Source organism: Bos indicus, chromosome 11, assembly GCF_029378745.1.
Source record: "Bos indicus isolate NIAB-ARS_2022 breed Sahiwal x Tharparkar chromosome 11, NIAB-ARS_B.indTharparkar_mat_pri_1.0, whole genome shotgun sequence".
Lineage (NCBI taxonomy): Eukaryota > Metazoa > Chordata > Mammalia > Artiodactyla > Bovidae > Bos > Bos indicus.
Window position 1 is genome coordinate 14749067 of NC_091770.1, and position 24215 is coordinate 14773281.

The 24215-nt window shown below is 39.5% G+C and overlaps 1 protein-coding gene across 1 annotated transcript in view; it reads right to left on the reverse strand.

The window, feature by feature from the left end:
* Window positions 1-24215, reverse strand: part of NLRC4 (NLR family CARD domain containing 4) — a 54485-nt gene that overhangs the window by 10451 nt on the left and 19819 nt on the right. The window contains exons 5-8 of the mRNA XM_019969973.2: window positions 15887-15979; window positions 15572-15742; window positions 12795-12887; window positions 11972-12139 (exon numbers count right to left, since the gene is read on the reverse strand). Of these exons, the coding sequence (XP_019825532.2) occupies window positions 11972-12139; window positions 12795-12887; window positions 15572-15742; window positions 15887-15979 (525 nt within the window). The remainder of the gene's footprint in view (window positions 1-11971; window positions 12140-12794; window positions 12888-15571; window positions 15743-15886; window positions 15980-24215) is intronic.

Here is a 24215-nt window from a genome sequence, read left to right on the forward strand (position 1 = left end):
TGGACATTTCATATGAATGTAATCATACTATATATGGTCTTTTGTGACTGGCTTCTTTCACTTTGTATGATATCTTCAAGGTTCATCCATGTTATAGTGTGTTCTAACACTTCATTCCTTTTTACGGCTGAATAATACTCTATTTTGTAGATATATCACATTTTGTTTATCCATTTAGCAGTAATGGACACTTGGGTTGTTTCCACTTCGGGATTATAAAATATGCGATAACATTGCTATGCATGCTTTTGTATGGACATATATTTTCATTTCTCTTGGATTCCTCAGGGTAGAATTGATAATCCTATGTTTAACCATTGGAGAGGTGGCAGAATGTTTTCCTAAGTAGGAAACAGTCCAACCACCAGCACATGAGGGCTCCACTTTTTCTATGTCCTTGTCAACACTTTTTATTACCTGTCCTTTTTTTTATTGTAACCATCCTAGTGGTTGGTAAGAGTCATTTCACTGTGGCTTTGGTTTTCATTTCCCTGATGGCTAATGATACTGAGCATTTTTTCTGATGTTTATTAGCCATTTATATATCTTCTTTGGAGAAATGCCTATTTAGATTCTTTGTCTTCTCTAAACTCCTTCAAGTTGTCTTTTTATCAATGAGTTGTAGGAGTTCTGTATATATTCTAAATAGTAGTCCTTTATCAGATATGTGATATGAATAAAGCCACTACAAACATTCATGTGCCTAGGTCTACACTTTGATAAATGAAATTATTTATGTTGCTCTGCTTTTTCTTGATTAATTTTGCTTAATTTTTCATCTCTATTCCTTTGTTACTCTTTAAAGAACCATTTTAAGCTTTACTAATCTTTCTTTTGAACTTCCCTGGTGGTTCAGACGGTAAAGCGTCTGCCTACAATGTGGGAGACCCAGGTTCAATCCCTGGTTTGGGAAGATCTCCTGGAGAAGGGAATGGCAACCCACTCTGGTATTCTTGCCGCCACCGCATCACCCCCCCAAAAAAATCGGTATCAAAGCCTACGTCCCAACCAGTAACACTGAAGAAGCTGAAGTTGAATGGTTCTATGAAGACCTACAAGACCTTTTAGAACTAACACCCCAAAAAGATGTCCTTTTCATTATAGGGGACTGGAATGCAAAAGTAGGAAGTCAAGAAAAACCTGGAGTAACAGGCAAATTTGGCCTTGGAGTACGGAACGAAGCAGGAAAAGGCTAATAGAGTTTTACCAAGAGAACGCACTGGTCATAGCAAACACCCTCTTCCAACAACACAAGAAAAGACTCTACACATGGACATCAACAGATAGTCAACACCAAAATCAGATTGATTATATTCTTTGCAGCCAAAGATGGAGAAGCTCTATACAGTCAGCAAAAACAAGACCAGGAGCTGACTGTCACTCAGATCATGAACTCCTTATTGCCAAATTCAGACTTATATTGAAGAAAGTAGGGAAAACCACTAGACCATTCAGGTATGACCTAAATCAAATCCCTTATGATTATACAGTGGAAGTGAGAAATAGATTTAAGGGACTAGATCTGATAGATAGAGTGCCTGATGAACTATGGACTGAGGTTCATGACATTGTACAGGAGACAGGGATCAAGACCATCCCCATGGAAAAGAAATGCAAAAAAGCAAAATGGCTGTCTGGGGAGGCCTTACAAATAGCTGTGAAAAGAAGAGAAACAAAGGAAACATATAAGCATCTGAATGGAGAGTTCCAAAGAATAGCAAGGAGAGATAAGAAAGCCTTCCTCAGCGATCAATGCAAAGAAATAGAGGAAAACAACAGAATGGGAAAGACTAGAGATCTCTTCAAGAAAATTAGAGATACCAAGGGAACATTTCATGCAAAGATGGGATCAATAAAGGACAGAAATGATATGGACCTAACAGAAGCAGAAGATATTAAGAAGAGGTGGCAAGAATATACAGGAGAACTATACAAAAAAGATCTTCATGATCCAGATAATCACGATGGTGTGATCACTCACCTAGAGCCAGACAACCTGGAATGTGAGGTCAACTGGGCCTTAGGAAGCATCACTAGGAGCAAAGCTAGTGGAGGTGATAGAATTCCAGTTGAGCTATTTCAAACCCTAAAAGATGATGCTGTGAAAGTGCTGCACTCAATATGCCAGCAAATTTGGAAAACTCAGCAGTGGCCACAGGACTGGAAAAGGTCAGTTTTCATTCCAATCCCAAAGAAAGGCAATGCCAAAGAATGCTCAAACTACCACACAATTGCATTCATCTCACATGCTAGTAAAGTAATGCTCAAAATTCTCCAAGCCAGGCTTCAGCAGTACGTGAACCGTGAACTTCCAGATGTTCAAGCTGGTTTTAGAAAAGGCAGAGGAACCAGAGATCAAATTGCCAGCATCCGCTGGATCATTGAAAAAGCAAGGGAGCTCCAGAAAAACATATATTTCTGCTTTATTGACTATGCCAAAACCTTTGACTGTGTGGATCACAATAAACTGTGGCAAATTCTGAAAGAAATGGGAATACCAGACCACCTGACTTGCCTCTTGAGAAACCTATATGCAGGTCAGGAAGCAACAGTTAGAACTGGACATGGAACAACAGACTGGTTCCAAATAGGAAAAGGAGTACGTCAAGGCTGTATATTGTCACCCTGCTTATTTAACTTATATGCAGAGTGCATCATGAGAAATGCTGGGCTGGAAGAAGCACAAGCTGGAATCAAGATTGCCGGGAGAAATATCAATAACCTCAGATGTGCAGATGACACCATCCTTATGGTAGAAAGTGAAGAGGAACTAAAAAGCCTCTTGATGAAAGTGAAAGAGGAGAGTGAAAAAGTTGGCTTAAAGCTCAACATTCAGAAAACTAAGATCATGGCTTCTGGTCCCGTCTCTTCATGGGAAATAGATGAGGAAACAGTGGAAACAGTGTCAGACTTTATTTTTTGGGGCTCCAAAATCACTGCAGATGGTGACTGCAGCCATGAATTAAAAGATTCTTACTCCTTGGAAGGAAAGTTATGACCAACCTAGGTAGCATATTCAAAAGCAGAGACATTACTTTGCCAACAAAGGTCCATCTAGTCAAGTCTATGGTTTTTCCAGTGGTCATGTATGGATGTGAGAGTTGGACTGTGAAGAAAGCTGAGTGCCGAAGAATTGATGCTTTGAACTGTGGTGTTGGAGAAGACTCTTGAGAGTCCCTTGGACTTCAAGGAGATCCAACAAGTCCATCCTAAAGGAGATCGGTCCTGGATGTTCATTGGAAGGACTGATGCTAAAGCTGAAACTCCAATACTTTGGCCACCTCATGTGAAGAGTTGACTCATTGGAAAAGACCTTGATGCTGGGAGGGATTGGGGGCAGGAGGAGAAGGGGACGACAAAGGATGAGATGGCTGGATGGCATCACCGACTCGATGGACATGAGTTTGAGTGAACTCCAGGTGTTGGTGATGGACAGGGAGGACTGGCGTGCTGAGATTCATGGGGTCGCAAAGAGTTGGACACAACTAAGCGACTGAACTGAACTGAACTGAACTGAATCTTTCTTTAAATGTATTTTTGTCTTCTATTTCATTGATTTATATTCTTATGTTTATTATCTTGAGTTTACTCTTTTTCTGGCTTCTTAAATTAGAAACAATAATTTTCAGCCTTTCTTCTCTTCTAATATAAGTATGTAAGACTACAAGCATTTTATTCAAGCCCTGCTCTTGCTGCATGCTATGTTTCTATATATAATGCTTTCTTACCATTTTCTCTAAGTATTTTCATTGAAATTTGTTACTATAAACCTGAAATGTACCTATCTGCCAAATTGTGTGATTTTTCCCAATGGTCTGAGTATAGGTACAGAACAAGTGGAAAATTGAGGACAATCCAGGCTTTCAGTTTTGCCAGCAAATACACCCTAACCACTGTATCTAATTTCACACCTCACCTCCACTCTCATTTTCTTCCTGCATCTCATTAAGTAGTCTTTATTTAGAAACTGCATCTCTCATTACACTTTCTTCATTTCACTTTTGCATCTATCACACACACAGGCCATCACTAAATGTCATTGCCTAAATTGACTTATCATACTGTGGGCCATAAGAGTTTCAGCTATTTTGACAAGAATGTTTGCAGGATGAAGGACGGAATTTAAACTAGGTGGGAAGAAAAGTCAAAATAAACAGGAGCTATTTAGTAGGCAAGTGGCAGTGGCCTCAATGGACTGGATGTCCCAGTGAAATGAAGTGAACTGGTGATGAGTCACCAAGTAACTAGGATGGAAATTTAGAAGGCTGTTTGAGAATGAATCATCTGGATTTAATATCTTAGGGGTAGAAACGGTTGTAAGTGGAGTTATCATAATCTGATAATTCCATCCTCACAGATGGGTGAAGGATAATAGAAGAGAAGGACAAAAAAGGACGTTCCTGAATGTTGGCTGAGTAGTTTCACATAAGAAATGAAGTCTTCTCAGTTGATGACCAAAATTAGAGGGTAAGGAATTCTGTAAGACAGTTGTCAAAGGCTTCAGTGCATAAGAAAACATGACAGTAAATTTGGAGTTCATAGCAATAAGAACAAGCCATAGTTCAGTTAAATGGCCTAAGCCACATGGAAGTAGGAATCCTTCATGAGTTTGGAGGTGTGGACTGGAAGGACAGTGAAAATCAAGGAGAAACTGACCTTGCCTTTTGGACTCTGAGAGGCATAAAGATCAAGAGAATAAAAGTGACTGTTTAAGAGAGTTGTAGGGGAGAGCCAGGTTTCAGTTAGGACCAGGAGGTGTCTAAAACCCTTGGTGAAAAGGTACTTTTCTGAAAATACACCTTATGTCTCCAGCGCATCTTATCTACCACATATTTCATTAAACACTTCCTATGACATTTCCTCCCTGCTTCTTCCTTGGTAGCCTATATTTCATTAGACTCCCCATCTCTTATTACTAGCCTGAATTTTATTATCCCATGTCAAGGCATATTGCATCTCATCCATCACATGTACCATCACTAAATAGGGATGTGAATCCCAAAGCCAGATCTAAGCCAGGAGAAGTATGATGGACCAGAGTCAAGAAACTTTTGCTAGAGGTTTGAAGAATTGGTTGGTTCAGATATCATAAAGAGTTTGTGAAATCATACAAATGTATTTTCAAATTTGGGGATATTTTATATATAAGAAAATAGCATTTACTATAATGGGTTTTCTAAGAACCCAAGCTAGCCTATATCTCATGGCAAATAGTGGAGGTGCTATAAGTTCTTTCATTCTTTTATACAACATATTTATTGAGTGTGGGAAATACACTCAATACCAAGTCTAATGGCCTGAGCCCTGTTCTCTAAGATCTCACAGTTAAGTGGGGCAGATAGATATATGAATACATTCTCTAAGTTCAAATGGTAAGTGTGCTAACAAAAATAAATGGCTGTCTGTGTGTAATAATAAAAACCACAGTTTTTTTAAACCAGAATTGAATATAAGCACATTGGAAGACTGACATGTATATTAAAGCCAAACATATGAAAAGTGAAAGTCGGTTGCATCCAACACTTTATGACCCCATGAACCGTAGCCCACCAGGTTCCTCTGTCCATGGTACTCTCCAGGCAAGAATACTGGAGTAGGTAGCCATTTCCTCCAGGGGATCTTCCCAACCCAGGGATCAAACCCAGGTCTCCTACACTGCAGGCAGACTCTACCATTTGAGCCACCAGTGAAGCCCAAAGTTTAACATATGCTTTACCTGTAACCCAAACCCACTCCTGTATAGACACCCAGCAGAAATGTGCCCATATGTTCACCAGAAGATGTACACAAGGATGTTCATAGCAGCACTATTTATAGTATTTGAAAGATAAAATTACTCAAATATCAACAGTAGAATGGGAAAAACCAGTTGAAGTATGTTCATACAATAGATTTTACAGCAATGAGAATGAATGAATCTTGTATACACATAATAATATGGATGAATTTCATACACATGATATTGAACCAAAGAAAACTCAAAAGAATATACAGTGTATGATTCCATTTATGTAAAATTAAAAAGCAGCCAAGACTAATCTATGATGTTAGAAGTTAGGAAGCTGGGAGAAGGAAGCTACAAAGCTGAGAATCTTCTGTTTCTTTCTTTCTTTTTTTTTTTATTCTTCCACGTCTTGATCTGGGTACTAGTTACATGGGTATATGAACCTTATGAAAATTCATTGTACTATCTACTTAGGATTTGTACACTTTCCTGTGGGTATGTTACACGTCAATTAAAAAACACAAAACCAAAAGGAACCCTGATTTTGGCTTCTTCTGCCTTTTAACATGATTCGTATTATGGAGGAAATAAATCTGTTCTTCTCTCTGCTGTTAATAGAGCCCAGCAGTAGAGGGGAAGAGGAGAAACCTGAATGTAAGCCTGTTATTCATAGAGCACATTAGTCTGGCTATGTGAAGGAAGGGCTTCCCTGGTGGTTCAGTGGTAAGGAATCCTCCTGTCAATGAAGGAGACCCGAGTTCCATCCCTGGGTCAGGAAGATCCCCTGGAGAAGAAACTAGCAACCCTCTCCAGTATTCTTGCCTGGGAAATCCCATGGACAGAGGAGCCTGGCGGGCTACAGTCCATGGTGTGGTAAAAGATTGGACACGACTTAGCGACTGAACAACAATGTGAAGGAAGGTCCTGAACTGAGTTTGGTATTAGGGGGCTAGATGTAATTGAGTTACTCTTCATAATCACATAGATCATAATCACATAGAAGGATTTTTTTTTTTTTCAGGGATTGTAAGAGATGGTGATGAAATAGGACAGGGTAATTGACAGGCAATTGGAGCCTGAATTGGCAGAAATAGTCTTGCATCTATTTGAGAAAGGGGAAGTGCCAATATTAAAGTTAAGTGCTCTTCAGAGCTATCATGTAAGTCCACCCTTTACAAATACTTATAAGCATTCAGTAAATCTGCTACATCTGTAGTTATACTGGGACCTTCTTGTAAATGTTAAGGATAAGTGAACTCTCCCCATCTGAGTAACTTGGAGAATAGGGAAAGGGACACCACAGGGGTTAAGTTGACACAGATCCAGAGTCACACAAAAACAGAAGTGCAGAGCCAGGAGGGACCATGGAAACAGAGCCCTGGATCTAGCATATGGATTAGAGCAGTTTTTTTAAAATCGTTTTTTAAATTGAAGTATAGTTCACTTATAATATGTTAGTTTCAGGTGTACACCAAAGTGACTTAATTCTGTATATATATTTTTCCTGTTCAGATTCTTTTCCATTATAGGTTATTGTAAGATATTGAAAGTTCCCTGTGTTGTACTGTTGCCAATCTATTTTATATATATATATATATATATATACTGTTGCCCATCTATTTTATATATATAGTAGTGTGTATATGTTCGGAGAAAGCAATGGCACCCCACTCCAGTACTCTTGCCTGGAAAATCCCATGGACGGAGGAGCCTGGTAGGCTGCAGTCCAAGGGGTTGCTAGGAGTCGGACACAACTGAGCGACTTCCCTTTCACTTTTCACTTTCATGCATTGGAGAAGGAAATGGCAACCCACTCCAGTGTTCTTGCCTGGAGAATCCCGGGGACAGGTGAGCCTGGTGGGCTGCTGTCTCTGGGGTCGCACAGAGTCGGACACGACTGAAGCGACTTAACAGCAGCAGCAGCAGTGTGTATATGTTAATCCCAAACTTCCAATTTAATTCTCCACCTGCCCCCAATCCTGCTGTTTTCTTTGGTAACCATAAGATTTTTTTTATGTCTGAGAGTCTGTAAATAAGTATTTGCATCATTTTTATATTCCACTTACAAGTGATGTCATATATTTGTCTTTCTTTGTCTGACTTCCTTCACTTCACATGATCATCTCTAGGTCCATTCATGTTGCTACAAATGGCATTTCATGCTTCTTTATGGCTAATGTTCCAGTGTATATATGTACCACATCTTTTCCCTTTTTTTAGTGGTTTTAAGAAGACTTTCAAGTATATATAAATACTATAAAAATGTATGTGTATGTGTGCATTGGATAACAAGATAAAATATACTTTTAAAATATGGGTCATAGTCAAAAAAATTTGAAAGACTCTGGACAAGAGTCTAGGTTACTCTTAGGGGTGCAGAAGAGCGAGCATAAGGAGACTATTTTACCAAGAGTAGCTAGTGGGAAGCTTCTGTGTAGCACAGGAAACTCGCCCTAGTGCTCTCTGACAGCCTAGAGGGGTGAGATGGAGTGGGAGGGAGGCTCAAGAAGGAGGGACATATGTATACCTATGGCTGATTTATGTTGATGTATGGCAGAAACCAACACAACATTATAAAGCAATTATCATCCAATTAAAAATAAATAAAATTTTTTTAAAAAGGAGACTATTTCACCAAGAAAGAGATGCATCAGCTAGGTCTTAAAGGACTGTAGAGGAGGTGAAGGACTTCCTAGAGGGAGCACATGTACAAAGGCATTTTGGAGGACTAGCAAGAGGTGGATGAAGCCTCACATAGGTGGGGAGGCATGCAGAAGATGAAGATGGAGAGGAAAGTGGACTGGGGCTCTATTGTGAAGGATCTCATACATCAAAAGTGAGCAGCCTGAAGAAGTTCTTTTTTAAAGAAAGATGACCCTAGCATTTGGTTCCCCTTGAAGCTGCCAGAGAATAATGATCACAGTACCATTTATTGAGTATATACAATGAATCAATATTGAACTTCTTACTATTCATTAGCTCAATTATGGATTAGTATAATAACCTCTCATATGGTAGGCATTGTAATTATCCCCATTTGACAGATGAGCAAACTGAGGTTCAGCAGCTTGAAGTTGCTGCAGGTCATACATCTATCAAGTGGAAGGGATGGGTAGGTCTGTCTGACTCTAAAACTAATTCACTTAACCACTTCATAATGATGGAGCCTCTAGAGGGGACTGACAGACAGCAGTCTCTTCACCTGGCTAGAGACCAAAGGCAGAGAATGCTTGGCTCTCACTCTTCAGCTAGTGCCTCACATCCAAGCAGACTGCTTTTTATACCTCTAGCTGCATGTGTGTGCACACTCAGTTGTGTCTGACTCTTCGCGATCTCAAGAACTTTAGCCCACCAGGCTCCTCTGTCCATAGGATTTTCCAGGCAAGAATCTGGAGTGTGTTGCCATTTCCTACTCCAGGGGATCTTCCTGATCCAGGGATCGAACCTGGGTGTCCTTCATTGGCAGGCGGATTCTTTACCACTGAGCCACCTGGGAAGCCCTTATACCTTTGCAGGGTGGAGGAAATGGCTGGAGAGGAGCCATGCCAGCACCTGTACTCGCTTGCTCCTTTCATCAACTCTTCTGTCTCTAGCCCTCTCCCTGCTTTGGCCTGACAACTTTCTTATGTCTCTGCTTCTTTTTTAAAAAAAATTTTTTTGGCCTTGCTGCATGGCATGAGGTATCTTAATTCCCCAACCAGGGATGGAACTGGTAGCCCCTGCAGAGGAAGTGCAGAGTCCTAACCACTGGACTGCTGAGAAGATTCCATGTCTCTATTTATAAAACAGGGATAATAGTTATGTTTTATTAGGTATATAATGGTAATTCCACAATTCTTTTTAAAAACACTTTGAGAATAAATTAGTTCTTCATTTTGTCATTTTTTCACTTGCATCTTGGGGTACATCATTACAGGTAAATTCCCAAGAGTCAGCTGTCTTCTGTTATATTTATATTTCTCATTTACATATGGACACTGTTAGGCACTAGGCTATTAAAGTGAAATGGCAAACTACTCCCTTAGCTTAGTTCTTAATAAACCCACCACAGCATCTCCTTCTCTGGTCTCAGTAGTCAGCCTCAGAAGTGGGCAAGTTAAGCAACTACCTACTTACAGATATGAAAGATGATAAAGGGTCTCTATGTAAAAATGCCTTCCCTCACCTGTAATTCTAATTCTACACACTTCCCAACAGCCTCCTTGAAAAGACATAACCTTTCCTACTTACTTTAGGTATGAGGTTACCTGAGAAGGATTATTTATTAGCTAATTAGCCTGTCACAGAAACCCCACCTGCTTCCAATATCACCCAGAATAGCAGAAGGTCCTGAAAGAATGACACCCAGGATGATATGATTTGATGGTTAAGGGAGCAGGTAGAGGAGATGGAAGTGGAGTTAGAAATTAAAGGAAGGAGAGGACTTCCCTGGTGGCCCATGGGTTAAGAATCTGCCTACCAATGCAGAGCACACAGTTCAATCCCTGATCCAGGAAGATCCCACATGCTGCAGAGCAACTAAGCCTGCAAGCCGCAACGATTGAAGCCTCTGTGCCGTAGACCCTGTGTCCCACAAGAGAAGCCACCATGATCAGAAATCCACGCACTGCAACCAAGAGTAGCCCCAAAGTCCAAGCACAGCAGCAGAGAGCCAGTGCAACCAAAAATAAATAAAAGAATCAAGGGAAGGAAAGACCCAGAATCTCAGCACCACTAAGAATTGCAGAACCTTTGGGCAGCCTAAGGAATTAAAGACATACACCTCTCTAAGAGAAATTTTTAAAAGAGGGAGTTAGTCTTTAATGAGTACAGAGTTTCAGCCAGGGAAAATGAAAAAGTTCTAGAGATGGATGGTGATGGTGGTTGCTTAAGAACGTGAATTCCACAAAACTGTAGATTTTAAAATGGTTAAAATGGTAAGTTTTATGATATGTATCCTATTAGTACTTTCTAGACAATCTGTGAGGGAGATGAAGGCAGTCAAGGCTGTTTTCACCAATCCTTTGCCTTAGGTAATATAGTAGTCAGCCTTCAAGTTGGCTCCAGTGACCCTCACCTCCTAGTATCCACTCTTCTGTGTTGTCCCCTCCCACACTGGGTTGGGCTGACATGAGTAACCATAGGACACAGCAGAGATGACCCCAGAATGATCTTCCCAGGCTAGGTCATAAAGGGTATTGCAACGTCTAACTGATTTCTCTTCTGGATCTCTTGCTCTAGAGAGAGTGAGCTGCCGTGTTCTGAGGACATGCAAGCAGTGTATGGAGAGGTCCAGGGATGAGAAAATAATGCCCCATCCAACAGCCAGCACGAAGCTGCCAACCAAGTGAGGAGCCACCTTGGAAGCAGGTTTCCAGCAGCCCCAGTCAACATCTGTACTGCAACCTCATGACACAAAGCCAGAACCACCCAGCTAAGCTGCTTCCAAATTCCTGACCCACAGCAATGTGAGGTAATGTTTATAGTTGTTTGTTTTATAGTTGGTTTAAGCCACAAATTTTGGAGTCATCTTACACAGACATGATAACTAATACAGAGAGCGTGGGGACACTTCAACTACCTGAGGCCGTTGTGTCTTCAGTCATCTATGTATCTTTTTTTGTTCCTGGGAAATTTTGCAGCTTCTTAAATGTATTCCATGATCCCATTTACATTAAAATTGCACTTGGGCTTCCCTGATGGCTCAGATGGTAAAGAATGTGCCTGCAATGCAGGAGACATAAGAGATGCGGGTTCAGTCCTTGGGTTGGAAAGATCCCCTGGAGAAGGGAATGGCTATTCACTCCAGTATTCTCACCTGGAGAATTCCATGGACAGAGGAGGCTGGGGTTCCAGTCTATGGGGTCACAAAGAATTGGACACGACTGAACGACTAACACATTCTTTCTTTCTTTTCCTTACTTGTTTTGAATACCCAACAAATGACTTAAACATATTTCCCAAGATTGGAGGGGCCTTGCTGAATTTCAGATAGTTAAGGCCAGGAAGAGCAATTCCTAACATAATACATCTTATCAGATAATGTGAATGTTTTTCCTTTAAACACTTTAGGTGAAATGCTTGAAGACAGGCTAGTGTCTTCAATCATTTTACTCTTTAACATATGTGAACACTCTTCTACTATGTTTGTATAAAAAAGAGGAGTCAAATAAACAAATCAGATGCTAGCTAACTAAATAGAACAAGCCAATTGAAGAACTTTGTGAGGGCTAACTTCCTTTCTCTTAGCTCTGTATGTATACCTACCTAGAATTCTTATCTCTGCATCTGTGAGTCTCCAGTTTTTCAGCCCAAGCTTGACGAGCTGTGGGACCCTCTCCAGTTGCTCCAACAGTCTGGCCAGACTGACTCGTACATCACCACACCAGGGCAGCATCAGAACGGTTAGCTGTTCTAAGATATGCAGCCTGTCAACTTGAAGAACGAGGGAGCAGTTTCAGAAATTGGATCCATCTCAAAATTGATAAAGGATGAAGGGATGTGAGAGAAGGAATGACTATTATCTCTGAAGCCTGCTCAGTGGGCAACAAGAATCTACTTGTTTTTTTGTTAATATTTTTATGGGAAGTGTTCAAAAATATACAAAAATATATAAAACTATATGTACTAATATGCCAACTTTCAACAAAAACCAAATCATGGATAATCTTGTTTCATTGTCATCAAATTCCTTCCCTTCTATATTATTTTGAAACAAATCTCAGACAGTAAGTACCAGGTTGTTTTATTTTAACATAATCACAGAATTGTTATCACAGCTTAAAAATCTTATTACTAACTTCTTAAGCAAAATTGCCTTGAATGTCACTCTCAGACACTAGCTCCCTGGAAGGAGGCAAGCAAGTGGGAATCTCAGGTGCAATGATATGGGAAAACTAATAACTCAAAAACCATTGGCCTGTATTCTTCAAGAGTAGTTTAGAAAAGGGCTACATTGACTTATGTAATGACTTTCACTTTCACTGAGGTCCATCTAGTAAGGCGTATGTGGATAAACGAAACTGCAGGAGTCAGGCTCTGCTTTTCTGACCTTTTGAGTATTTGGTTTTGGCTAAATTGTCATTCTTACTTAGTTGCTGAAGAGCTTCTTTTCCATCCTTTTCCAGATGATTTTCAGATAAATCAAGAATGCTCAGTCTGGCCAGGTTATGAAGATTCTGAGCTGGAAAAAAGAAATTTCAATCCAAAACAAGACTTTCAGGGAACTAAAGTGCATTTTAAAATATCCTTAGAAGAATTCTGAGTCCTTGTTTTCTTTGTTGGCAGCATACAAAACATTATTTCACTTGATTAATATAATTATTCCAAAAACGTCTCTGGAAAGATTTAACCCCCGCTTGCCACAACTATGATTGATGCACATATATTTCCTGGTCCTAAGTTCTGACTAAAAAACTTCAATTCACCATAAGCCTAATGCAGCCTGGAAGACAGTTTTTATGTCATTTTAGTAAAGTCACTCTGCTTTTCTAGGCTTCAGCAGCTTCATCATTAGAATGAGGAAGTTGAAATGGATAAACTCTTGAGGTTGCTTACAATTCTAAATACCCTATCATGCAGGAGAAACAAAGGAACAAAACCAGATAAGATGGGCTGTTCTTTGTGTACTCAGTTTAGGTAATTTTGTTAATGTCATAGTTGTGATGCTAATAATAAAAACTTAGAAATTAAAAAAGACAGATGAGAAAAACAGAAAATAAATAGCAAAATGGCAGCTGGAAATCTATTCATATAAATAATTATATTAATGGGATTAAACATTCCAATTAAAGACAAAGATGAATAAAACTAGATTTTCTTTTTTAAAGCAAGACCCAACTCCATGCTATCTATAAGAGAGGTATTTTAATAACAAAAATACAAATATATTGAGGTTAAAATTTTGGGAAACTATATTACATGTAAACATTAATCATAAATGCCATTGTTAGGCGGTTAGAATAGGAGAAAGGAGTCCAAGAAAGGGGAAAGCCCATGAAAAAGGAACAAAGGAAAATTTTGAGGACTGGAGTGAGAACCTCAGGTGAAACAAACACACCCTCTTCCTGGCTAGCCCTAATTTGCATATGGCAGGCTCAGAAGGTAGGAGACAAAAACGTGAAAAAGAGGGAGTCAAAACAGGTGGGGCCTCTCCTCTGGGGTCAGCCTGCCTTCACACCTCAAGGGTGTACTATCCTTTGTTTGCTGAATACAACTCTGAGCTGTAACACTGGTCCACCATTTCAAATCTTTGTTGCGGCAAGACAGAACTGACGAAATTACACTCTCCTGACACTATCATTCTAGTGAGGAACTGCTTAATTCTTTTCTTCATTTTCGTATATTTATCATGGTTGTTTAATTTAGTTGAAGTTTTTCCTATCAAGACTGATTGGAAATATCCCCGTTAGAAATTAGTCAGTTTTTTAATGAATACATACTCTTGTTATAATATTAGCTATTATTATTTTTAATCAATCATATGAACCCTTTTCTTAGAGTAAAGTATCTTCTGTGATTTGGTTTCAAATACAAAGCCTGGGACTTCCCTGGTGGCTCAGTGGTAAAGAATCTGCCTGCCCATGCAAGACACATGGATTCCATCCCTGGTCCAGGTTGATTCCACATGCCACAGAACTACTAAGCCCGTGCACGACAGCTACTGAGCCTGTGCTCTAGGGCCTTGGAGCCACAACTACCGAAGCCTGTGTTCCCCAGAGCCTGTGCTCCTCAACAAGAGAAGCCACTTCAGTAAGAAAGCAACTAGAAAGTAGCCCCTACTTATGGCAAATAGAGAAAAGCCCAAGCAGCAACAAAGACCCAACAGAGCCTAAACAAATAAATAATTTTTTAAAACCTGCAGAGCTCCTCTTAAAAAGGGTACAGCTAGTATTTTCAGTTCTAAACCTGTCTCTCCCCAGGGCAAGTGAAGAAGTAAAGGAGTGTGCTCATCATTCTTATGCCTCTCATTGTTTGTCTGGCCTTTTCTAATCCCTAGGTATCTGCAACTTTTGGTTTACACTGGTGTATACGTAATTTTCTTAGGAAAGTTTACAGATTCTTAGCAGTTGTTTATTCTGTTTTTTAAAGGGCTAGACCATCTTTTCCCCAAAATCCTAAATTTAAAAAAAACATCTAAATTGACCATATCTAGTTTATCCAGAAATATGCAAAAGTTTCTCCATACTTGGTATATACACCCTTTAGGAACTCAAGACTCAGCTCTTATATTGATGCATATTACCTCCATCTTAACCAGGCAATAGGTAAGAATTAGGACAGAGAACATTTAAGAAAATCCTTCTCTCTCTGCTTCTCAATCACTTATTTATCCATTCAATCAAAATTTTATTAAGCAGTTATTATATAACAGAATGTGCCAAGTTTCAATCACTCATTTCTTACTTTCTTCCTCTTTACCCTCTCTTGGGCTTCCCTGGTGGCTCAGCTGATAAAGAATCCACCAGCAGTACGGGACACCTGGGTTCGATTCCTGGGTTGGGGAGATCCTCTAGAGAAGGGAACAGCCACCCACTCCAGTATTCTGGCCTGGAGAATTCCATGGACTATATAGTTCATGGGGTCTCAAAGAGTAGGACACAACTGAGTGACTTTCACTTTCACTTACCCTCTCTTAAAATGACATCTTCAATTATCCCAAAATTCTCTCCTATTATTCATCCATAATAAATTTTCATTCCAATCACAGAGATCATAAAAATAGGTTAGATATTACCTAGCAGTCTTTATTATCTTTTCCAATTTCTCTAAAGACTAAATTTCCATTTGAGAGATTTAGCATGCCTTGGTATAAACATATCACATGTTTTCTTACACTGTTTTCATTCAATTATAGGCAGCAGTTACCTAGGGTTTTCACAGCATTTCCTGACAGGCAGCAGGAGACTAATTGAATTTCTTTAAGGTCACAGGGTTCAGCTGATAGAGACTTGACTATGTAATCCATTCCTTCCCCTATATCAGACAAGTGGGTCAAACGAAGTAAGCACATCTTTTTCAGATTTGTCAGACCTTCAGCTGCAGACCAATGGAAAGGAAATGCATTAGGACAGCAAGTACATAAAGGCCTTCTTGCAGTGTATAAACACAGTGTCAGAGTCTTAACTGTTCTTATTATTAAACTTATATTAATAAAAATAATAGAGAAAACAAAAATCTGACCTAGTTTTAAAGCATCTTCTTCATTCATCTGAATATTATCCAGTATGAGCTTCATAAGATTCTTCAAATTACCTAAATTGTCAGTCAGACCACCTGCCAAAAGAAAAGGGATTGGTGTTCAGCTGTCATTTACTAGATTTCTGTGACCAATCAAAAGAATTTTGTTCTACTATGGGCAAGAAATGTTCATGAAATTGAAACACAAATATATAATTTTTGGTCAGAGATAGAATCATGTCTTCCCAATATAATGGAATTACACTGGAAAGGTAATTGGGAAATCTCCAAACAGGTGGAAATTAAACAACACACTTCTATACAAGCATCAAATAAGTCTCAAGGAAAATTGGATAATATTTTGAAAAAAATTTTTTTAAAACTAAAATATATCAAAATCACAGATTAACAGTTGCTTAAAGGGAGATTTAGAGCATTGAATACTTATATTAGAAATAAGGAAAATTTTCAAATCAGTAACCTAAGCTTACTTAAGAAACCAGACAGAGAGGAGCAACATAAACCCAATGGAAGAAGAAGCAATGCAATAATAAAGGGCAGAAATCAATAAAAAATTGCAAACATAAACAATAGGGGAAAATCAATGTAAATTAAAAGCTGTATCCATGAAAAGAACAATAAATTTGATAAATTTCTAGCAAGACTGATAAATAAAAAATGAAGAAAAACAAATTACAAATATCAGAAATGAAAAGGAAGATAACAATACAGAAATCACAGATGTTAAAAGAACAAAGAAAAATATGCATAAATTTGACAACACAGATGTGTGTGTGTTTTAGTCACTCAGTCGTGTCTGACTCTTGTGACCTCGTGGACTGTATGTAGCCCATCAGGCTCTTCTGTCCATAGGATTTTTATAGATAAAACTACACAATTTCTTTTTTTAATTAATTAATTTATTTTAATTGGAGGATAATTTCTTTACAATATTGAGGTGATTTTTGCCATACATCAATATGAATCACCCACGGGTGCACATGTGTCTCCCTGTCCTGAACCTGCCTCCTACCTCCCTCCCCACCTCACCCCAGAGCACCGACTTTGAGTACCCTGCTTCATACATCAAACTTGCACTGAAAACTACACAATTTCTTGAAAGCCCCAAGCTACTAAAATTTATCCAACATTACATAAATAACCTGAATAGTCCTATGTAACTAAGGACATTGAATTTGTAGTTTAAAATTTTCTCAAAAAAGAAAGCTTCAAGCACAGATAATTTAACTTGCAAATTCTACCAAACTTTCAAAGAAGAAATAACATCAATTCTACATGATAACTATCAGGAAACAGAAACACAGGCAACACTTCCCAACTCATTTTATGAAGCTACCATTAACCAACGTGAAACTCAGACCAAGAAAATAAAACAAAAGAAAACTTTGAAGCAGTATCTCTCATGAACATAGAAGCCAAAATTCTCAACAAAATATTACCAAGGAGTCCAGTCATGCATAAAAAGAATATTATACTACCACGAAGTGAGCTTCATACAGGAGCGCAGGATTGTTTTGATATTTGAAAATCAATCCATGTAATTCACTATATTAACAGTCTAGAGAAGAAAAATGAAATGATCATATAAATTGACACAGCGAAAATATTTGTCATAATCTAATAACTATTCATGAGAAAAACTCTCAGCCACCTAGGAATAGAAGGAAACTTCCTCAACCTGACAAAAGGCATCTCAAAAAAAAAACAAAAAATGACAATGAATGTCATACTTAATAGTGAAAGTCTGAATGCTTTCTCCCTAAGATCAGAAACAAGGGAGGATATTCACTCTCATCTCTTCTGTTCAGCACTATGTACTGCAAGTCATAATGCAATAAGGCAAGACAATGAAATGAAAAGTATACAAATTGGAATGGAAGAAATAAAGATATTCTTTTTGGAGGGGACATGAAATAAGTTTATCATAGATACAGAGTACAATATCAACACACACAAAAATCAATTGTATTTCTGCTGCAGGGTAGCGACTGACTCCCTGCAGGGGTACCTTTCAGGGGTACTGACTGTGGCAGTGCGAGCATGGGAACTTTGAAGGAGGTCCCCATTATCTTCATTACCTCCAGCATAGTTTGGTCTCAGGTCAAACAACAGGGAGGGAACACAGTCCTGCCCATCAACAGAAAATTGGATTAAAGATTTACTGAGCATACCATAACAAAACCCAGTTTCTCCCACAGTCAGTATCTCCCATCAGGAAGCTTCCATAAGCCTCTTATCCTTATCTGTCAGAAGGCAGACAGAATGAAAACCAAAATCACAGAAAACTAATCAAACTGATCCCATGGACCACTACTACTGCTGCTGCTAAGTCACTTCAGTCGTGTCCGACTCTGTGCAGCCCCACAGACGGCAGCCCACCAGGCTCCCTCGTCCCTGGGATTCTCCAGGCAAGAACACTGGAGTGGGTTGCCATTGTCTTCTCCAATGCATGAAAGTGAAAAGTGAAAGTGAAGTCCCTCAGTCCTGTCCAACCCTCAGTGACCCCATGGACTGCAGCCTTCCAGGCTCCTCCATCCATGGGATTTTCCAGGCAAGAGTACTGGAGTGGGGTGCCATTGCCTTCTCCGATTGTCTAACTGAATGAAACTATGAGCAATGCTGTATAGGGCCACCCAATATGGACAGGTCATGGTGGAGAGTTCTGACAAAACATGGCCCACTGGAGAAGGGAATGGCAAGCCACTTCAGTACTCTTGCCTTGAGAACCCCATGAACAGTATGAAAAGGCAAAAAGATAGGACACTGAAAGATGAATTCCACAGGTCGGTAGGTGCACAATATGCTACTGGAGGAGTGGAGAAATAACTCCAGAAAGAATGAAGAGATGAAGCCAAAGCAAAAACAACACCCAGTTGTGGATGTGACTGGTGATGGAAGTAAAGTCCAATACTGTAAAGAGCAATATTGCATAGGAACCTAGAATGTTAAGTCCATGAATCAGGGTAAATTAGAAGTGGTCAAACAGGAGATGGCAAGAGTGAGCATCGACATTTTAGGAATCAGTGAACTAAAATGGACTGAAATGGGCAAATTTAACTCAGATGACCATTATATCTACTACTGTGGGCAAGAATCCCTTAGAAGAAATGGAGTAGCCCTTATAGTCAATAAAAGAGTCCAAAATGCAGTTCTTGGATGCAATCTCAAAAACGACAGAATGATTTTTGTTCGTTTCCAAGGCAAACCATTCAGTATCACAGTGATCTAAGTCTGTGTTTCAACCAGTAATGCTGAAGAAGCTGAAGTTGTGGTTCTATGAAGACCTGCAAGACCTTCTAGAACTAACACCCAAAAAGATGTCCTTTTCATTTTAGGGGACTGGAATGCAAAAGTAGGAAGTCAGGAAACACCTGGAGTAACAGGCAAATTTGGCCTTGGAGTACAAAATGAAGCCAGGCAAAGGCTAACAGAGTTTTGCAAAGAGAATGCACTAGTCATAGCAAACACCCTCTTCTAACAACACAAGAGAAGACTCTACACATGGACATCACCAGATGGTCAATACCAAAATCAGACTGATTTTATTCTTTGCAGCCAAAGATGGAGAAGCTCTATACAGTCAGCAGAAATGAGACTGGGAGCTGATTGTGGCTCAGATCATGAACTCATTGCCAAATTCAGACTTAAGTTGAAGAAAGTAGGGAAAACCACCAGACCATTCAGGTATGATCTCAATCAAATCCCTTACGATTATACAATGCAAGTAATAAATAGATTCAAGGGATTATATCTGATAGAGTGCCTGAAGAACTATGGATAGAGGTTCGTGGCATTGTACAGGAGGCAGTGATCAAGACCATCCCCAAGAAAAAGAAATGAAAAAAGGCAAAATGGTTGTCTGCGGAGGCCTTACAAATAGTTGAGAAAAGAAGAGAAGCTAAAGGCAAAGAAGAAAAGGAAAGAGATACCCATTTGAATGGAGAGTTCCAAGGATTAGCAAGGAGAGATAAGACAGCCTTCCTCAGTGATCAATGCAAAGAAATAGAGGAAAACAACAGAATGGGAAAGACTAGAGATCTCTTCAAGAAAATTAGAGATACCAAGGGGACCATTTCATGCAAAGATGGTCACGATAAAGGACAGAAATGGTATGGACCTAACAGAAGCAGAAGATATTAAGAAGCGGTGGCAACAATACATAGAAGTACTATACAAAAAAAGATCTTCATGACCCAGATTAACCATGATGGTGTGATCACTCACCTAGAGCCAGACATCCTGGAATGCAAAGTCAAGTGGGCCTTAGGAAGTATCACTAGAAACAAAGCTAGTGGAGGTGATAGAATTCCAGTGGAGCTCTTTCAAATCCTAAAAGATGATGCTGTGAAAGTGCTGCACTCAATATGCCAGCAAATATGGAAAAATCATCAGTGGCCACAGGACTGGAAAAGGTCACTTTAAAGGCAATGCCAAAGAATGCTCAAACTACGGCACAATTGCATTCATCTCACATGCTAGTAAAGTAATGCTCAAAATTCTCCAAGCCAGGCTTCAGCAGAATGTGAACCATGAACTTCCAGATGGTCAAGTGGGTTTAGAAAAGGCAGAGGAATCAGAGATCAAACTGCCAACATCCACTGGATCATCGAAAAAGCAAGAGAATTCCAGAAAAACATCTTCTTCTGTTTTATTGACTATGTCAAAGCCTTTAGCTGTGTGAATTGCAACAAACTGAAAAATTCTGAAAGAGATGGGAATACCGGGCCACCTTACCTGCCTCCTGAGAAATCTGTATGCAGATCAAGAAGCAATAGTTGGAACTGGACATGGAACAACAGACTGGTTCCAAACTGGGAAAGGAGTATGTCAAGGCTGTATATTGTCACCCTGTTTATTTAACTTATATGCAGAGTACATCATGCGAAATGCCAGACTGGATGAAGCACAAGCTGGAATCAAGATGCCAGGAGAAATATCAATAACGTCAGATATGCAGATGACACCACCCTTATGGCAGAAAGCAAAGAAGAACTAAAGAGCCTCTTAATGAAAGTGAAAGAGGAGAGTGACAGTGTTGGCTTAAAACTCAACATTCAGAAAACTAAGATCATGGCATCCAGTCCCATCACTTCATGGCAAATGGATGGGGAAACAGTGGAAACAGTGTCAGACTTTATTTTTCGGGGCTCCAAAATCACTGCCGATGGTGACTGTAGCCATGAAATTAAAAGAAGCTTGCTCCTTGGAAGAAAAGCTATGACCAACCTAGACAGCATATTAAAAAGCAGAGACATTACTTTGCCAACAAGGGTCCATCTAGTCAAAGCTATGGTTTTTCCAGTAGTCATGTATGGATATGAGATTTGGACTATAAAGAAAGCTGAGCACTGAAGAATTGATGCTTTTGAACTGTGGTGTTGGAGAAGACTCTTGAAAGTCCCTTGGACTGCAAGGAGATCCAACCAGTCAGTCCTAAAGTAAATTAATCCTGAATATTCATTGGAAAGACTGATGCTGAAACAGAAGCTTCCATACCTTGACCACCTGATGTGAAGAACTGACTCATTTGAAAAGACCCTGATGCTGGAAAAGATTGAAAGTAGGAGGAGAAGGGGATGATAGGGGATGAGATGGTTGGATGGCATCACTGACTCAATGGACATGAGTTTGAGCAGGCTCTGGGAGTTGGTGTTGGACCGGGAATCCTGGTGTGCTACAGTCCATGGGGTTACAAATAGTCAAACACAACTGAGTGACTGAACTGAACTGAATTTCTGTAGTAGCAATAAATAATTGGTAACCAGATTTTTAAAAAATATTTATTTATTTATATTTGGCTTCACCAGGTCTTAGTTGCAGCACAAGGGATCTTGATCTTCATTGCAGCCTGCAGACTCCTAGTTGTGGCACTCGGGATCTAGTTCCATGACCTGGGATTGAACCCAGGCCCCTGACATTGGGAGCAAGGAGTCTTAGCCACTGGACCACCAGGGAAATCCCATTAACCAGATTTTTTTAAATACCGTTTACAATAGCTCCAAAAGAATGTAAAAGGTATAAATCTAATAAAACATATACAGGATCAACATGATGAAAAATTCAAAATAATGAAAAAAAATTAAGAAAAATCTAAATAAATGGAAAGAGAAACCATGGTCATAGGTTGAAATATTCAACATAAAAATTATGTCAGTTCTCTCTAAATTAGTCTATGCATGTGTGTGCCAAGTTACTTCAGTCATATCTGACTCTTCATGAAGCTATGGACTGTAGCCCTCCAAGCTCCTCTGTCCATGGAATTCTCCAGGTAAGAAGACTAAAGTGGGTTCCATGCCCTCCTCCAGGGGGTCTTCTGGACCCAAGGATTGAACCAGTGTCTCACATCTCCTGCATTGATAGGCATGTTCTCTACCACCTGGAGAGCCCCAAATTAGTGTATGCTGCTGCTGCTAAGTCGCTTCAGTCATGTCAGACCCTGTGCGACCCCAGGGACGGCAGCCCACCAGGCTCTGCCATCCCTGGGATTCTCCAGGCTGGAGTGGGTTGCTGTTTCCTTCCCCAATGCATGAAAATGAAAAGTGAAAGTGAAGTCGCTTAGTCGTGTCCGACTCTTAGCGACCCCATAGACTGCAGCCTACCAGGCTCCTCCATCCATGGGGTTTTCCAGGCAAGAGTACTGGAGTGGGTTGCCATTGCCTTCTCCGAAATTAGTCTATAGATCAATGTAATTCCAACCAAGATCTCAGGAAGAATTTTTGATGATATAAATGTGATTCTTCGGAATTCACTGCCAGTCTAGTGGTTAGAACTCTATGTTTTCACTACCAAGGGCTCAGATTCAGTCCCTGGTTGAGGAACTAAGATCCCACAGGCTACGAGCCCTAGCCAAAAAAAAAGTGATTCTAAAATTTATATGGAAGAACAAAGGAACTGGAATATTTTGTAATTTTTTAGAAAAAGGAAAATTAATTTGGAGAAATAATACTATCCAATTTTATGACTTACTGTAAAGCAAAAGTTACTAAGACAATGGAGTATTGACAAGAAATAGGCATGGGTATTGGCAAATGAAAGATCAGTGGAAAAGAGTATTCAAAATTATACCCATACAACTATAGCCAAATAATTTGGGCAAGGATAAAAAGGTTATTCAAACATGAAAGAACTGTCATTTCAATAAACAGAATAACTGGATATCCATAGGGAAGAAAAATGAACTTTGATCTAAACTTACCACTTTACACAAATGTTAACTCAAAGTGCATCACAGATCTAAATGTAAAACGTAAAACTTCGAAAGAAAATATGGAAAAAATCATGTTGACCTGGGATTATGCGAAGAGTTCTTAGACATGACACCAAAAGCGTGATTCACAAAGAGAAAAAGGGACGGCAATAAAACTTTTGTCCTATGAAAGACACTGTTAAAGAATGAAAAGACTACAGATTGGGAGAAAATATTTTCAAATCACTTATCTGACAAAGGACTTATATCCAGAATGTATTAAAAAAAAACACTTAAAACTCAACACTAAGAAAACAAATTAACCCAATTAAGAATGGGGAAAAACTTGAACAGACATTTCACTAAGTTGGCAAATAAGTGCATGAAAAATTTTCAACTTTTATCAGCCAACTCTGATGAGACAACATTATGCATAGAGTTCTAGTTTCTCCATATCCTCAGCAGCACTTGGTATTATTGTTTCCTTTTTTATTATTATTATAAAATGAAAAAAAGAGACAAATAGGAAGAATACTAAGTGCTAGTAAGAAGGCAGAACAACTAAAATTCTCATGTATTGCTATTGAAAATGTAAAAGGCACATAGCGGAAAATAGCTGGGCAGTTTCTTCCAAAGTTACACAAGCACTTGTCGCATGGTTCAGCAGTTCCAGCACTAAATATTTACCCAAGTGAACTGAAAACTGACTTTTACATAAAAAGTTGCATAATAACGTTTATAGTAGCTTTACTTATAATTGCCCAAGCAGAAAATAACCTACATGCCCTTCAGTAGTGACTAGATCCTGCTGCTGCTAAGTCGCTTCAGTCGTGTCTGACTCTGTGCGACCCCATAGACGGCAGCCCACGAGGCTCCTCTGTCCCTGGGATTCTCCAGGCAAGAACACTGGAGTGGGTTGCCATTGCCTTCTCCAATGCAGGAAAGTGAAAAGTGAAAGTGAAGTCGCTGAGTCTTCTCCGACTCTTAGCGACCCCATGGACTGCGGCCAACCAGGCTCCTCCATCCATGGGATTTTCCAGGCAAGAGTACTGGAGTGGGGTGCCATTGCCTTCTCCGAGTGACTAGATCCTAGCTGTAAGAAAAAATAAGTGCTGATTACAAACT